Source organism: Bombus vancouverensis, chromosome 7, assembly GCF_051014615.1.
Source record: "Bombus vancouverensis nearcticus chromosome 7, iyBomVanc1_principal, whole genome shotgun sequence".
NCBI classification, from domain to species: Eukaryota; Metazoa; Arthropoda; class Insecta; order Hymenoptera; family Apidae; genus Bombus; species Bombus vancouverensis.
Window position 1 is genome coordinate 14,279,195 of NC_134917.1, and position 16,426 is coordinate 14,295,620.

Here is a 16,426-nt window from a genome sequence, read left to right on the forward strand (position 1 = left end):
TAATCCATATAATCAGTAAATCACTGTATCTCACCTTATCAATTATATTTAGTTTAATCGTTTCACTTTTTGATTTCTAATAGTTGACTTGTAATAGTCTTTTGAAAATATCTCGAAACAAAAAACGTGTATAAATTAGAAATTAATATGTTTCCAATCTTTTTGTACCTATAAATATCTTTTGATTTAGTGTATGTATGTAAGTTGGAAGCAACGCAAATTCAAATATCTAAAGGCGGACTAGTGGACGGTGTGCCGGCGGGTCTTTTGTTCTCAGAAAATATGCAAGGGATACACCTGGGCAGCTGCAAAACGGAGGGGAGATCCCTTTGCTGACTTGACTGCCCATGTGATATGTAGTTGGTGGGGTAGGGTCTCAACAGCATAGCTCCGGAGATTCTAAAGTACATATGTAGCATACGTTACATGTATACATATACATATGCCGACCAACCGACGAAGAATGCAGCTACATTTGGAAGATAGATATTCGTTTTCAGAGCAAAGGGCCTTGAATAAAACTGCTGCAAGATTTAAGATATTTTTAAGGACGTTCTGCTTTCTCTTGATCTTGTGATTTCCCTTTTCAGTTCAAATCTAATGAATTATAGTGATATTTTAATAGTTTTTTCGCAATCAACAATTAAAATCTCCTATGGTAATTCATTATCGGACGCTTCTCTTAAAAATTTCATTAAAAATTGAAAGGAAGCAACGAAGATTATGAAGTAACATTTATTCCGTGTTTCAATGTACAATGTACATGTACTTTATAATCGATAGAATGTATGCAGTAATATCGTATTATTAATTTTGTTATCGTAGTATTAATCGTTTAAGGTATGTATTAGGCAATGAGAGGGAAATTGATTCTATATTAAGTTTCTTTGGATATATGTATGGTTCTATATAGCCAAAGTTTAACCAGACTTTCTAGTAACACATAAAACATCATTTTTTTAATCCGAAATATATGTATAAGTATGTCGGTATGGCAAATTATTTATAATAAGTTAATACTTATTATAGATAAGTAAATATTACTTAATTTAAATAATTAATTGAATCTAGCGATGGTTCGTTATATGAGTAAAGAACCTTCTACGATGCTGCGCTTTTGAATATGCACTGTAGATGTTCGAAGGTACTGATATATATAATCTCTGCTTGAAACGTCGCGATATCTGATTGGCTGGTATGAAAGTGGTGGGGAATATAGCTGTTCGAATGTATAAAAGCGCTGGCACTCGATGCGACACCAGAGACGAATTTAGTAACCTTAGTGGTAACGTTAATATTGAAAGTGCTATTTGTCAGGACAAAATCTTTCACTAGCAACCAGTAAATTTTTCGATATGACTGGTCGTGGAAAGGGAGGAAAGGGATTGGGAAAGGGAGGAGCGAAGCGTCATAGAAAGGTACTTCGTGATAACATCCAAGGTATCACGAAACCAGCAATTCGTCGCTTGGCTCGTCGTGGTGGTGTTAAACGCATATCTGGCTTGATTTACGAGGAAACTCGTGGTGTCTTAAAAGTCTTCCTAGAAAACGTCATTCGTGATGCGGTTACATACACCGAGCACGCTAAACGGAAGACTGTAACGGCTATGGATGTCGTATACGCTCTGAAGAGACAAGGACGTACTCTTTATGGTTTTGGAGGTTAAAATGCAAAATTATTGTTCTGACATGCAATCAGCAAAACGGCCCTTTTCAGGGCCACAATTTTTTCCTAACATAAGAACACTCGTTGTACTTCATTTAGAATGTTTCCTGATACATATTTTTCAAATAAAATTGTCTTATGTATTTATAATTCCTGATTAATTTTGTTCATATGTTCAAATAATTTATGGAGTAATTCATTTATGAAGTAATTCGATACAATCTGTTTGTAGGTATCACTTTTATTATTACTATGAGATCATTATTCCTTTAGAGAGAACTACTGGCGCTGAAAAGAGCCGTTTGTGTTTGAAAAGTTAATTATGCTTTTCCTTTGGTAAAAGTTCGACTTGAATATCTGGCAGTACGTTTCACAGCGTTATTATTATTACAGAAAGTGATTTGTTGAGTTTTTTGTTATTACAAATATGTAGCTAGTTACAAATGATATGTATGTGTAATTTTTGTTTTCTTATTGTCGCGAGCAACATCAGCCAACTCCGTAAGAATCGTGCTTTGAATAGAAAGGACTATTTGGTTACAACGACAAGTTTGGTTAGGTCAGTGCGTAATCGAATTACAGCTTATTACCACGTGTATTTTTTATTACCAATTCGACTCGTTGGACTGACTATAGATGAAACAAATATGGCGTCCGAATAAAATCATACAATATGCATAAATTTCTCGGTACAAATATCGGTATAATTAAGGTTTGTCCTTGACAGCGAAACGAAAAGAACTGATCAGCAGTTCTTTAGCGAACAGCGAAGCTAGGGGAAACAAAGCATTTACAATGTAATTACATCCATTCACCAGAAAGTCTAGCGCAAATCAACATCATTAAAACGACTGTGGGTTGGCGGGTACCATAATTATCTTTTCAAGGTCTCAAAGTCAAGAAAAAATGACGAAACAAACTGTGAACAACCTCCAGGCAAGCTAAAAGACAGAATAGAGAACCCTACTCCATAAGAGTGAACAGAAGATCTATATTACTAAAAGATCCAGACAAAATAGTAACCATACAAGTCCAAGGCCCAGAAACTGTGAGTATGGTGCTAACTCTCACACTAAACATACCAAACTTTAATCCATTCAAATTACTTAGAAACTGCTTCAACACTGAACACAATCCATCCCCAAAAAGCACACCTCCTTTCCTCATAAACTCAAACAAAACAAAAAACATAGAAACATACATAGATAATACAAACACAAAACACACATCATGTAAACCACCCTGATCCATTATTCTACATACACTCACAAAAAGATCTCCATAACACATATGATGATGGTTTGTGAATCAAATGTTTTTTAAACTAGACTAAAATAACCTTTAGAAACACTCAGCAACATGACATTTTGTACCAAAAACAATATCCAATTCCATAATTACTCTTTACACACGAAAAGGCCATAACAATGTCCTTAAAAGGGCTTCCTAAAATAGATCACCATGATATAATGACAGAACTCAAAAGCCATAATCTAAAGCCAACATCCTGTACCCAAATACAAAATGACCAATTCTCAAGCTACCCAATATACAAAATCATGTTCACTCCAGGAACCAACGTATTAGAAGTCAGGAAATTAGGAATCATATTTCACTCATGTATGCATTGGGAAAAATATGACTCCAAAAAACCTTTCAAACAATACTTATACTACTAAGCACATGGACAAGTCAAATTACAATAAAAACCCCAATAGAAACCTTTGCAATAGACACAGAATAAGCACATATTTCATTAATTTGCAAAATATTGACTGCAAGATAGAAAAACTGAAGAAAACAAGCTACATAACGCATACAATAAATCCACTTTCAAAACCAAAATATACACGTACACAATAACTTCTGATCATTCTCCGCACCAACTTATCAAGTCCAGAAATAGACAATAAGATTCCCAAAACACAAACTAGCCAGAAACATTCTCACCCCACAAATCAAAACAAGCAAAGTAGCACCACCAAATCTAAATCCTCAGCATAACAGATAACTCTCTAGAGAATATATAACGCACTACACAATAACTACTTTTCAATACCTTCTCTAGAAACCGAGGCTGAATCAGTCTTTTCAAAGAAGGAGAAAGCTGAATTATTAGCCCCCACCTTCCACAATATACCAAGTATTCCCACACCAACTACTAGCAACACAAATAGTAACTCAAATTCAAAATGCAACACACCCTGTCAATTACAACTATATAATCCCAGTAATAGTTAAAAGATACATGAATATAAACACATAAAACACATAAAAGGATTAATACGCAGGACATTAAACAATAATCACAACAATCCACTAATAAACAAAATAGTACGATACGACATAAACGAAATTCCATTAAGAAATAGAAAAACTAACCAAAATTATCCAGAACCTTAGCCCCATTACAATAACCATTATGCTTATGGGTTTTGAAACTTTTATCCTATCACTACTGAAGTGAATGTACCTAATGTACCTAACCAATAAATTACAGGTTTAGAGCGGACATTAAGGCACATAACAGCCTCAGGTACCACATAAAAGCCACACGGTAAAAAATAAAAAAAATTTTTTTGATGTTAAAAGAAAATGATTTTGAATTGTCAGATGGCAGTAGAAGCGCATTAAATATAGGGAGGGGTTAAAAAGCCGAGTGTTTCTCAGGTGCTGCATTCTGATTGGTGCGCTGCTGTTGGCCCGGCTCGTAATAAATATGATGAACCGGCTTGTGCAGTTCATTCACAGTAATACTTCGAACGAGGAAGGTTCTATTCAATCGTTCGTCTTCATCCTAGTATAAAACTAAAATGTCCAGTCGTGGAAAAGGAGTGAAACCAAAGGCGAAGGGAAAGTCATCCCGTTCGTTGAAAGCAGGACTCCAATTTCCTGTTAGTCGTATCCATAGACTTCTGAGGAAAGGTAATTACGCCGAACGCGTGGGATCTGGTGCTCCTGTCTACCTGGCTGCAGTTATGGAATATTTGGCTGCCGAAGTTCTGGAATTGACTGGAAATGCAGCACGAGACAATAAAAAGTCCAGAATCATACCCAGACACGTTCAACTCGCCATCCGTAATGACGAGGAATTAAACAAATTACTATGTGGAGTCACCATCAGTCAAGGAGGTGTTTTGCCAAATATTCAAGCGGCACTTTTGCCAAGAAAAACAGAGAAGAAGACATAAACAACAATACATCCACAAAATGGTCCTTTTGAGGGCCGCAAATTATCTTCAAGACGAAGGATCTTTTCGGATTTTGCTTTGTTCTTTTAATCCTTCGGATTTACACAATTGCCACAATAATCATCGACAACCCACGTTACTAAATTTTGTAAAATGATTAAAATAAGAAAATTATTAGGGTCATAAAATATTTGGACATTTTTCTGTAGCTGTATATAGCGTATTATTTTAGAATATCTTATATATATAAGTACTACAGATTGAATCTTTGGTAAGTTTGTCTGATAGACCAATGGATGTCTTTCATGTCCATCGTAAAATGAAACGGACAGCTGTGTTTCATCTGGTACACGAAAGGCCCCAAAGAGTGCTAAAAATTATAATAAAGAACATGAGTACTATGGGCCGTACTACAGGCCCTCATAATCGTATTGGAAAACTGTTCGTATTGTTACCAGAAAAATATTTCATCATTGTTTTACATATTATTATTACGTTATATCATTATATTTACTATTTATTACCCGTACAATCATTTATGATCAATGTGATAAGAAACTTGTAAAAAATGCAGATGAAGTTGACGGTGATTTGGATTTGGAACTTTTTGACAAACTTATTATACAAGTTCGAAATGAATCCATTAATAATAGTATAATAAATAAACGTAAATCAATAATGCCGCCAAAAACTGGTGGGAAGACAGTGAAGAAGGCTGGTAAAGCCCAGAAAAGTATTAATAAAGCTAACAAGATGAGACGTAGGAGGAAGGAAAGCTACGTTATTTACTATTTTATTATTTATAAAGTTTTGAAACAAGTGCATCCAGGTACTGGTATTTCTAGTAATGCCATGAGTATCGTGAACAGTTTTACAAATAATGTTTTTGAACGCATTGCAGCAGAAGCATCTCGCTTGGCGCACTACAATAAACGATCGACAATTACTTCTCGCAAAATTCAAACAGAAGTACGTTTGCTTCTTCCTGGAGTGTTGGCTAAGCATGCGGTTAGTGAAGGAACTAACGCCGTTACGAAATACACCAGCTTAAAATAAACAAATGATTACTTCAACTACTGGCCCTTTTTAGGACCACAAATGTTTAACTTATCGTGAGAACTTATCCTTTTCTATATTTTCCGTTCATATGTATTTTTACCATTTTATAACCCACTCACAAATTATTATTGGATTCATTCAGAAAATGAGCCTTAATGAAGAAATCTTTTAAGAAATTTAGTTCGAAGGTATGTACAGGATACACGTATGTATATATACCAGTTTTAATATTAATTAAAATAAATTCCTAATGTTTTATATGCGAAAAATGTATATACATCAAGTAACATGTTAAAGTCGCATAATTGTACACAAAGATAATTTATGACTTTTTGATTAGTGATTAGTGATTAGGTTTTGATTAGTGATAGCAATAGAGATTAATAATATTTCATTTAAATGAAATTGAAAATATTAACCATTTCAAGTAGTTTAATAAATTAGAAAATGGAAAGTCAATATCAAAAATGTTTACACGGTCCTGGCCAAGATTTTATATCCTTATGTTAATTATATTTCGATCTTGAAATATCGTAAACTAGTATTATAGAGAGGTCTAAGAAATAGCAAGTGTTTCTTTTCTCCATTGATAATACCCGATACGAAATATCGAATTTCTAAAACGAATTGTAAATGAAATAAACATGTTGGTCGTCGTTCTACAAAGCTGCTTACAAGAATTATTGGAATTAATGACACAACGCGACATTATTTTTAGAAATTTCGAAAATGTAAATAATAATTTTAAGTAATAATTATATAATAGTAAGTAATAATTTTTGTACTTTTATACTTTTAATTATAATTTTCAAATTAAAATCATAGTTCTTCAGGAATTTGTAATTAAAATTCGAGTTGATTTAATATCAACGTCAAATAATACAAATTTTTGAATTTATATTATTTATATTATTTCGAATTTATCGAGAATATGTAATATGAGGATAGATTTGGGCAACTTAAAATTGATGACTAGGTTAGGTTTTTTTATTATCGTGTAAAAAAATAAAAAAGATGAAAACGAATACTGTTGAAGTTGTTTTAAGAGTTGTTCCTTATCAAATATGAATTTGTGGCCCTTAGAAGGGCCATTTATTTTTAGAATAAAATTTGAAAATTAAGCAATTATTTTTTTGCTGCTGATTTCACCGTTCTGGAAGCCGCAGCTTTCTTTGGTTTTGGGGTTCTTGTCTTAGCTGCTGGTGCTTTAGTTGTCTTTTTACTCTTTGATATAGCCTTAGATTCAGTTACAGATTTAACTTTTTCAACTTTCTCAGGTTTCTGAGCTGCTTTGACAGTAGATTTCTTCACAGCTGTCGATTTCTTAGCATCTTCGGTTTTCTTTGGGGGATTCGATTTCTTCGGCGACACAGGTTTTCGGATCGGTGACGTTTTCTTCTCTACAGATTTCTTGGGTTTCTTCAGTTTCGATACTTTGACAGTTCGATGTATCTTCTTCGACTCGGAGCTCTTAATTGTAGACAGTTTAAATGATCCAGAAGCACCTTTACCTTTTGTCTGAACAACAGCGCCAGAGGTAACGGCTGACTTCAAATATCTTTTAATAAATGGTGCCAATTTCTCTCCATCAACCTTGTATGTCGATGCAATATATTTCTTAATTGCTTGAAGAGATGATCCCTTACGATCCTTTAGTTCCTTAATGGCAGCGTTTACCATTTCAGAAGTTGGTGGATGCGAAGATTTTGGCCGCTGCGATTTTGTAGACTTCGGCTTCGCTGCCTTCTTCACTGAACTGGTGTTTTCCACACTCTCCACAGAGCTATTCCCAGCTTTATCCTCCATTTTTCAATTATAGATACAAATAATCTCCTTGAGAAACGAAATGAAACGTTTCTCAGCTACAGATACTGAGCACAGTTAATACGTATACCGACAATGCCTACTGACGCGTACTACCCCTGTATACGTTTGTGACTGCCGACCATAGAGAGTAGCCTACTGAATATGTTGAGCGTTGAGTTTCTCGAAAAACGGTGAAGCGGTAAATAATCGGTTGAATTAATGCATGATTATTTAAAATAATGCATCGATCGAGGTACAATAAATGCATGAGTAAATTGCCACGTGTATCAGGTCTTATTCAACGGCTTTTATTTTTTGCTAAATATTATTTACTTTCATACACAGCCTGATTTTCGAACGAGTGTCTCTTCACGGCGTCAGGATAGCTTGTGGAAAAACAGTAAAAATCCTTTGATTATTGCAAAATTATCCGGTAATTTTCATTGTTAATCATTCTAATGGAACCAACGCTGCTGATTATCAAACATTTTCCGCGAAAATTCGATTAATAGTTGTGAAATTACAAGTTTAAAATAGACACTACCGAAATGCATAGTCTTCAAGAGAATGGACGACGAAGCCTGTCTTGATGTTTTATAACTCAATGATCTATGGTATAAAATTGATGTAATTTTAGATGAATCGTACATTGATAACATAGAATAATGATAAAATGGTAAAAATTTATAAGAAAATTAATTGAGAAAAGGCCGATTCAATACATTTGTTTCGAATGTGATGCATAAAAGTCATAACCTCATTAGTATATAAAAAAACAAGTTATTTAATACCATTCATGCAGTATCAAGTCTGATTTTCATTTCTTTGCTAGAATCAAAATATATTTTGAAAAAAATATTAAATTCAGCCAGGTAAAGTTATTGTGGAAAAAAGAAATTTCATAAAAAGGAAAGCAATATACATATCGATGATGTGATGGTAACACGAGCTTGGTATTGCATGTGTGAACAATTTTTATTCTTATAAAAATCGCATTAGCTATTTAGAGTTTTAAAACACTTAACAATATAAATAACAATAAAACAAATAACAATATAAATCATGTGATGCAGACATAAAGATTGCATTATAAGATGGATACTAAGCATCTATTGCGCGTAAAAAATGGTTTCATGTTTTATTATAACAAAATTTTGAATTTCCCTTATATAAATTGTAATATATATGATTTCTATGATGTTTACAGTTATAATGTAGATATATAACATAATTATTTTAACACAAAAGTGGTGCAAAATTATCAAAACATCTATTTATTTGAGATGAGAGTGTTGCTTAATCGTTTAAAGTAGACATCTTGTTTTAAATATAATCTTTTATAGTCGTAAAGTAACATAATCCTTTATTAAGACAGCGAAATATCCTATTTACCCAATTATTGGTGTCACAGTATTTTGTAAAGCAATAATCAGGTAATATGGAATTTATTATTTTTTTAGCCTTCGTCTCTTAAATTCAATTTTTTTTTCTTAATGTGTATGTGTTCAAATTAGAAGAAAGGATCTGCATTTTTTATCATATAATTAATCAAATACTATTCACACATATGTATACATATATATATATATAAACATAATAAATGATATGTTCAGAAATGAAGTTATAAATAAAAGCAAGATACTTTTACATAGGGTGCGCCAGTAGTTTAAGAAATGTCAACAATTTTAGCTGCTTTGTTACGAAAGAATATTATTTGACGAAATCATTCATCAAATAACATATGGTATTTTTTAATCATTGAAAACTTCGAAAAGAGTACTTTCATTTAGCGATAGCAACCCTAACTTTGAAGAAATTATTTATACTTAAGTTACACAACATAGAATATATATACATATGCTTAATGATAAATAATGGTTCATTCTTTTAATTTAGGCACAGTAATAGAACAGTTTATGTTAATACAGCTAGCTTTAACTTAAAATTGTTTACATTTAATCATATTTTATTGAAAAATTGATAAAAATAAAATTATATCTAATACACATATTAATTTGGTTAATTTTTTTGTAAATAAATTGCAATACATTTTTACTAAATTTTCACATTGAGGTTATGTCTCGACTGCATAAAAATTGCATTGAGTTTGGGTTTGAATACAATTCTTTGAATACATACACGTATATTTATAATAATTTGCATTTCAATGAATTCATTATATAATGTGAACATAAACTTGCGATATATGTTTCACTATCATGTGATAATTGTTTAATCTACAAAAAAATATGTACAAGTGAATTTATTGCCCTTTTACATTTAAGATTACATTTACGTAATTGAACGTAAAAGTGAATTTGAAATAAATAAAGATCAACAGGATAGATTAGTCGAAGCATGGGTATCCTATGTAAGCGCGCGAAAATTTATGAGAACAGTGCGGTAATAGTAGTGACAAAACGTTTTGCAGCGGTCGGTCTCTTTGGGTGGGGAAAATCAATAAGAAAACCGAGGTTAAATCACGAGTATGGCTCATTAACGTTTAACGAATAAATCTTGTAGTAATATTTTTTAATATCGCGATATACATATGAATGTGTCTGTGTTTGTGAAATCTTTACACTGACGCTTTCAAAATGTGGCGTCTCTTGATGGACATGGAATTTGACTGAATATAGTGCGTACTCGGTTATCTTTAACAGCTGTGTTCAATAAGAGGAAAATGTTAAAAAACTATGAAATTGATGCTTCTTGACATCTAATTTGAGGAACGAGATATCGAGTTGCGCTTAACAATGTTAATACTTCGAGAAATTTTGTTAATTTACTTTACATTGTGTATCATATCACAAATCAACTATGTTAAAAGTACACATATTTCGGGTACCTTTAATACAAAGGAATTCTTCCGTTTTCTCATAAAATTCGGTTTTCAAAAAACTGATCGTCATCGTCAAAAAGATTCAGTTGGATATATTTTCGGCAATGTAACGTCGAAAAGCAACTTTTCTGCTCCAATAACATTGGCAGTTTTAGATCGTGGTTATTTTTTAGAATATTATGGTAATCGTACATTAAGAGACAAAAACACTGCTTGTACTCTTATGTTTAACACTTTGAATCAAAGTTCTTACGATATGCATTGTAATGAAAAAGGACAAGACTTTTTGAGGTAAGTCGTTTTTCTAAATTCTGTTTTATAATTCTTCAAAGTAGCATTAGAAACTTCAATTACTTAATGTCTTTTTTTATGAAGGAGAATACCTTGCCAAAAAGGTAAATTATGTCCAGATGAAGATTCCATATGGAACATTGTAAAGGGATATCAATTTACATATGTTATACAAGATTTTTGGCAGCCACGTTTTTGGTATATGAGTCTAGTGGCATGTTACAGAAATACAACTACTTGTCAGTGGGAATACTATGATAAACATGATGAATTAGAATATGATATTTGGCTAGTAAATGGAAATCCAAATACTAGTGGCCTAAATAGCTTAACATATCAGTTTTCATATGATAGACAGAATACTATAGAATTGTACTTGCTGTTTTTTATGTGTTACATTATACTTGTGCCACTACAATTATATGCTGTAAGATTACAAAAGCATCCTGTAACAAGATTATTCACAGCTAGTTTATTATTAGAGTTTATAGCAGTGTGTTTAATTTTGATACACGTGTTGAAATTTGCTCTTGATGGAGTCGGATATGAACAATTAGAAGTTGCTGGAGATATTTTTGATATTTTATCAAGAGTGAGTTTTAATAAATAATTTTTGTCCTCTTTATTATTTATAATCAAATAACTTATGATACTTTAATTTTACATAATTATTTTTATGTGGTTTAGACATCATTCATGTTACTTCTTCTCCTACTTGCTAAAGGATGGGCTGTAACCAGAATGGAATTGACATGGAAGCCATTGGTCTTTACTATATGGCTTTGTTATGGAGTAGTTCATATTCTCTTATATGTGTGGAACATGGTATGCTTCTATTCATACATATTTCCTTCTGTGAAAATGAAATTTCAATTAAGTACAAAGATAATATTTTTAGACTGAGGTTGATATTATTGAAGATATTGATGAGTATCAAACATGGCCAGGCTGGTTTATACTTTTATTTCGTAGTGCAATAATGATTTGGTTTTTATGTGAACTTAGAAACACTATGACATATGAACATAATACTCAGAAATTAAATTTTCTACTTCATTTTGGTGCATCTTCATTGGTTTGGTTTATTTACTTACCTATTATAGCACTTATTGCCCTTCAAGTAAGTGCATTGTGGAGGTTTAAACTTCTATTGGGTAAGTACATCATAAAATTTTGAATATAACACCATTTTTATCTGCGCACTTTATGGTTATAGGTATTACATACTCTGCTGATTGTTTTGCATATTGTGTAATGGCACATTTACTTTGGCCAACTCGAAGTGAACAATATTTTTTACTTGCACAAGGAGCAGATAATGGGGATGAACTTGATGAATTTAATGAAGCGCCACATGTATTGAATAATTATGTAGAACCTCCAGAACTTACTAAAATAATTACTTAATGTCAAGGCACAAAAGGCAAAGAATTACAGATATGAAAACTCAAACTTATAGTTTGATACATACTGTTTGCCAAATAACAAAAATTTTATAGAATTGATAATACTCTGCTATATACTTGAGACTGATATATTCTGAACAATGTGTAATTAGAGATATACTAATAATCAAATTTACATTTGTGATAGGAAGCTAATAATTGATACAATGAAGAATAAAAAAAAATTGGTGAGTATGATATGAGTATCTTTAAATAATTTTTTATTTAGGAAAAATATAGACATATGATTGAGTTGTATCAGTTTGTAGATATAAATAGATGTTGTTATCTTCTATGCAAGGTGTTTGCTAAAAGATGGTACAAAATTTAAAGGGTACTTCTAAAAGTCAAAGTAAGACAAAAATAAAGAATAGAAATCGACTAAAATAGCTACAGTAAAGTTCTTTACATGAATGTGGATGGATGGAAGTGGTGCTATGATATATGCGCAATACAGAGAGAATATACACATATCAAAACAAACGAAAAATAACTATTACACACAGTAATATTTATATATACACGGGTATACACGGAATAAAAAGTGAGAAAGCAAGAACAACTAAAGATAGAACAACTACAGAGAAATAAATTAAATCGACATTAGTACTACAAGTTATTAACTACGAATTAATATATAAATAAAAAGGAGATTTTAAGTTACTACGTCAAATAGTTTTCCAACGTTCCGGTTTCGTTGTTACAATAATTCTGTCGTTCTGAAATTATTCTAAGTAAGAAACGGTGACGATATCTTAGAAGTCGTTTTCAAATAAAGATATGATCATTATGGAACATACATACTGTTTACTAAATATGTTTAAAGAACGTTTATCACCTCTAGAACAAAGATCAGAACAATAGACACAGACTTGCATTGGTGGCTTGAAGTTACCATCACCTTGCCTAGCTTTTGCAATATTTTTATTGTTTTTTACACGTCAGTAACTAATTCAATTAGTTGCAAATGCAATTTTCTATTTTTCACTTTCGTTTTATTTTGACTTGTAGAAATACCCTTTAAAATGTTTACCATATTTTACAAAACATTCTGTATAACTTTTATGCTATTGTATATAATAATAATTAGCTATCAGTATCTAATATCTAAGGGATTACATGTTATTTATAATGGTACTTATATATGTATAGTCTTTATTCATATTTTTTACTATTTACAATACTAGTAAATACAATCCTGTAATGTCAAATTTCAACTTTAGATTGCTCATATCATACTCTTTGATCATAAGAATTTAACACCAAGTACTAATTTAATTCTTAATACTTCATCCATCACTATTTATTAATTATATGTGAAAATTTCAATGAGGTAATCATACACAGTTGTATTTGTAAAAGATTTATGTCTCAGTTTATTCCTAATTCCACATTCTGTACTTATGTATATTTGCTCTGTATGAAAACTGTTCCATTGCACATTTTAGAAAAGTATGAAAGCTGAAAATAAATTAATTGACTGTCTTTATGTTTATTTTATTAGTATATATTTGTAAAAACATGTATGATTCTAATGTACATAAATGAACTTATTCATCACTATATTATACATAAGGTACTCATAAAAAGTATTCTATATGCATTAATAATTTTTTCAGTATTATATTGCAGTAAATACTGTTAAAATTTGAACCAATAGGATTATCATAAATATATCTTTTATATGTATTTTAATAATGGCTGTTATCGTCTTAATATATTTTTTGGTCTATAACTATACTTTTACTTTTTCTTTTAAATAAATAGCACCACAAAACATTCAAATATATGTTATTTGAAACATGTAAAACTGTGATGCTTTATGTGAGAGTTTCATTCATTAACATTTATTTATGCTCTTATAGGCAACTATAACTTTTTTGCTCAATCTTGTAACAAATCAAGTATTAAAGTAATAAAATATTTACCTGGTATACTTATAAATTGCGTGCATGTATTCTGCAAGATACAATAATTCAAATATATTAATACTTATAAAAATAAATTATTACAATATAGAAAACTAAAACTATAACATTTTCTTTAGATTCATTCATAAAAATCTCACACTCAAGAAAATGTAAATAAAATAATTCTAAAAAAATTGTTCATGCATAGCAGTGCTTTTTTATTTTATAAAGAGGATCAAAATATTTGATATTCATAGGATATGTACAAATGTTTATTCTATTTTTAAAATATTGCTGAAAGTTTGTAAATTAATGTATGTGAATCAATTTTGAAAATATGTACCTATTATTCCTAGATTGGTAATTTCAAAAGTAAAAGACAAATGTGCAAATTATGCTGGCATAAGCTTGCATGCAAGATTGTATGTTATTATATTATAAAAAAATAGAGCGATAACTAAACATGTTCTAATTAAAAATATTCTGTATGTATATCTTTTAATACATAGAGTTTTTAACAACTACATTTTGTTGATATCCTCTTGTATGAAAGCTACGTAGAAAAACAAAGCATTAATAATTAATAAAGTATTAATTAAAACATAAAAGTTTCAAATCAATTATAGATTTATTTAGACAATGCCAACTAATTATTTCTTTATACACTTTTAACAATAATAATCTTACTCAAATTTATAATAGCTTTAATTGTGAAGTGAGATCGTCTATTAATTGCTTTGGACCAGGCCCAATTCCAAGAGTAGATGTTGTACCAGGTTTTAATTGAGTTTTGCCTGCATCTTTTATTATAGAAATTATTAAACCAGCTTTACGAGCATCACTAGCCAATGACATTAACTTCTCTTTATCAGATATCTGTAATACAATTTTAGGTTGACCTTGTAATAACCAAGATGCATATATTTGCTGATATTCTTCATTAGCTGATATTTGGCGACAACACTCTACTGCAGCATGGGCACATTGTGCAGCAATTTTTCCCTTTCCCATGGTAATGTCTGATCTTACAACTAGAACCATTTTATAATGTTCACTTTTTGAATATTTTATAGGATAAGTAAACACACGTTTTACATAATTCATTAACGACATGTTTATTTATTTAAGTATGACTTTTCTCTTTCTTTTTGATATTTGTCCATACACACTTTGAATCTTTTTACTTGCTCTTGACACTTTCTCCAATCTTGAGTTTCTACTATACACTCCTAAAAATGTAATAAAAAATTAATAATATTTTTACATTATATGATTTCATAATTGCACATATAATATGTGTATATGTAATAATATAATAACAAAGTTAATACTTGAACTTCATAATGCAATTCCATACAACCAGTTTTTTTTAACATTTCTTCAACCGGGTCGTCAACATTTTGTTGATGCGTATTTAAATTTGGAATCATTTTACGTTTAAGTTACTCGCATAATATTAAGTTTTGTGGTTATAATAGTAAAGTTTAAAGATTATTTTTCATGTATTCGCTACACTTTAATACAACTACGGCATTTTATAATTAGTTTAGTAGTAGTAGAGATAGCAGATTGTAGAGCACCATCATATAAACAGGTCTCAACCTGGAGTAGGGAAAATCGTCTGAAAATTGAGTCACGTCTAGTCGTGAAAAATCACATGGATGGTCTACAAAGTTCATGTTCTTGAGGTAGACAGATATGGGTACAGCATCTTTATCTTTTTTTAAGCGTTCATACCATGTCACGCATGCGCAGAATGCAAACCTTCCTGTTTTTCATGTTGATATTTCACAACTAGCCATAATTCAATTTTCAGATAATTTTCCCTAGGCATCAATATATAAGTGTTTCATATGTGAAACTTATCTTCTATAAAACCCGTTTATATAATCGTGGTTTAGAGTTCTGTGTATATGATTTTATTTGCAAATGTTGAAACTTTTAGCCAAATGCGAGTTTATTTTTATGATTGTATTTGTTCTATCAGAAATAACCAATCAGACTCCTCTTTCGTATGCCATGTTATGTGACAACTTACTAATTTTATATAATATAAAACAATAGAGAACATAAATCTGGTAATACTGACAAGATTGTAAAGTTGCCCTCATGTAAACATAACCTTATCAATACAATTTCCCTGACTATGAAATGCTTGTGTGATATGTGCTGCCATGCTAAATGACAATAAATAATAGATAATATAATAACCTAGA

General features: G+C 30.9%; 6 protein-coding genes across 10 annotated transcripts; 4 read left to right on the forward strand and 2 right to left on the reverse strand.

Moving 5' to 3' along the window:
- Nucleotides 1–1,248: 1,248 nt before the first annotated feature.
- On the forward strand, nucleotides 1,249–1,816 carry LOC117155813 (histone H4). The gene has a single exon (XM_033332198.2). It carries the CDS (start codon nucleotides 1,356–1,358, stop codon nucleotides 1,665–1,667), a length of 312 nt encoding a protein of 103 aa, XP_033188089.1. The 5' UTR covers nucleotides 1,249–1,355; the 3' UTR covers nucleotides 1,668–1,816.
- Nucleotides 1,817–1,938: 122 nt separating this feature from the next.
- On the forward strand, nucleotides 1,939–5,045 carry LOC117155802 (histone H2A). Its single transcript, XM_076620294.1, has 3 exons — nucleotides 1,939–2,463; nucleotides 2,554–2,714; nucleotides 4,167–5,045. The coding sequence occupies exon 3, from the start codon at nucleotides 4,480–4,482 to the stop codon at nucleotides 4,855–4,857; it is 378 nt and encodes a 125-aa protein (XP_076476409.1). The 5' UTR covers nucleotides 1,939–2,463; nucleotides 2,554–2,714; nucleotides 4,167–4,479; the 3' UTR covers nucleotides 4,858–5,045.
- On the reverse strand, nucleotides 5,030–7,814 carry LOC117155772 (uncharacterized). The gene is made up of 2 exons (XM_033332108.2): nucleotides 7,066–7,814; nucleotides 5,030–5,227 (listed from the first exon to the last, which is right to left on the reverse strand). Exons 1-2 carry the CDS (start codon nucleotides 7,720–7,722, stop codon nucleotides 5,111–5,113), a joined length of 774 nt encoding a protein of 257 aa, XP_033187999.2. The 5' UTR covers nucleotides 7,723–7,814; the 3' UTR covers nucleotides 5,030–5,110.
- LOC117155792 (histone H2B) lies at nucleotides 5,217–6,697 on the forward strand. 2 transcript variants are annotated; one of them, XR_013058844.1, is made up of 2 exons: nucleotides 5,217–5,969; nucleotides 6,059–6,697. XR_013058844.1 is itself a non-coding variant. In XM_033332161.2 (2 exons), exons 1-2 carry the CDS (start codon nucleotides 5,536–5,538, stop codon nucleotides 5,911–5,913), a joined length of 306 nt encoding a protein of 101 aa, XP_033188052.1. In that variant the 5' UTR covers nucleotides 5,217–5,535; the 3' UTR covers nucleotides 5,914–6,688. The 2 variants fall into 2 exon arrangements, 1 of the variants encoding a protein (XP_033188052.1); XM_033332161.2 differs by having other exon boundaries at nucleotides 5,217–5,686; nucleotides 5,759–6,688.
- Nucleotides 7,815–9,795: 1,981 nt separating the features above from the next.
- Nucleotides 9,796–13,789, forward strand: LOC117153642 (transmembrane protein 145). Its single transcript, XM_033327866.2, has 5 exons — nucleotides 9,796–10,855; nucleotides 10,940–11,447; nucleotides 11,543–11,680; nucleotides 11,754–12,009; nucleotides 12,072–13,789. The coding sequence occupies exons 1-5, from the start codon at nucleotides 10,479–10,481 to the stop codon at nucleotides 12,260–12,262; spliced, it is 1,470 nt and encodes a 489-aa protein (XP_033183757.1). The 5' UTR covers nucleotides 9,796–10,478; the 3' UTR covers nucleotides 12,263–13,789.
- LOC117153650 (peptidyl-tRNA hydrolase 2, mitochondrial) lies at nucleotides 13,637–15,952 on the reverse strand. 4 transcript variants are annotated; one of them, XM_033327896.2, is made up of 4 exons: nucleotides 15,542–15,952; nucleotides 14,898–15,439; nucleotides 14,229–14,259; nucleotides 13,637–13,761 (listed from the first exon to the last, which is right to left on the reverse strand). In XM_033327896.2, the coding sequence occupies exon 2, from the start codon at nucleotides 15,321–15,323 to the stop codon at nucleotides 14,904–14,906; it is 420 nt and encodes a 139-aa protein (XP_033183787.1). In that variant the 5' UTR covers nucleotides 15,324–15,439; nucleotides 15,542–15,952; the 3' UTR covers nucleotides 13,637–13,761; nucleotides 14,229–14,259; nucleotides 14,898–14,903. The 4 variants fall into 4 exon arrangements, with proteins under 4 accessions (XP_033183787.1, XP_076475905.1, XP_033183776.1 ...); XM_076619790.1 differs by lacking the exon at nucleotides 14,229–14,259 and having other exon boundaries at nucleotides 13,671–13,761; XM_033327885.2 differs by lacking the exons at nucleotides 13,637–13,761; nucleotides 14,229–14,259 and having other exon boundaries at nucleotides 14,820–15,439; nucleotides 15,542–15,951.
- Between the last annotated feature and the right edge of the window lie 474 nt (nucleotides 15,953–16,426).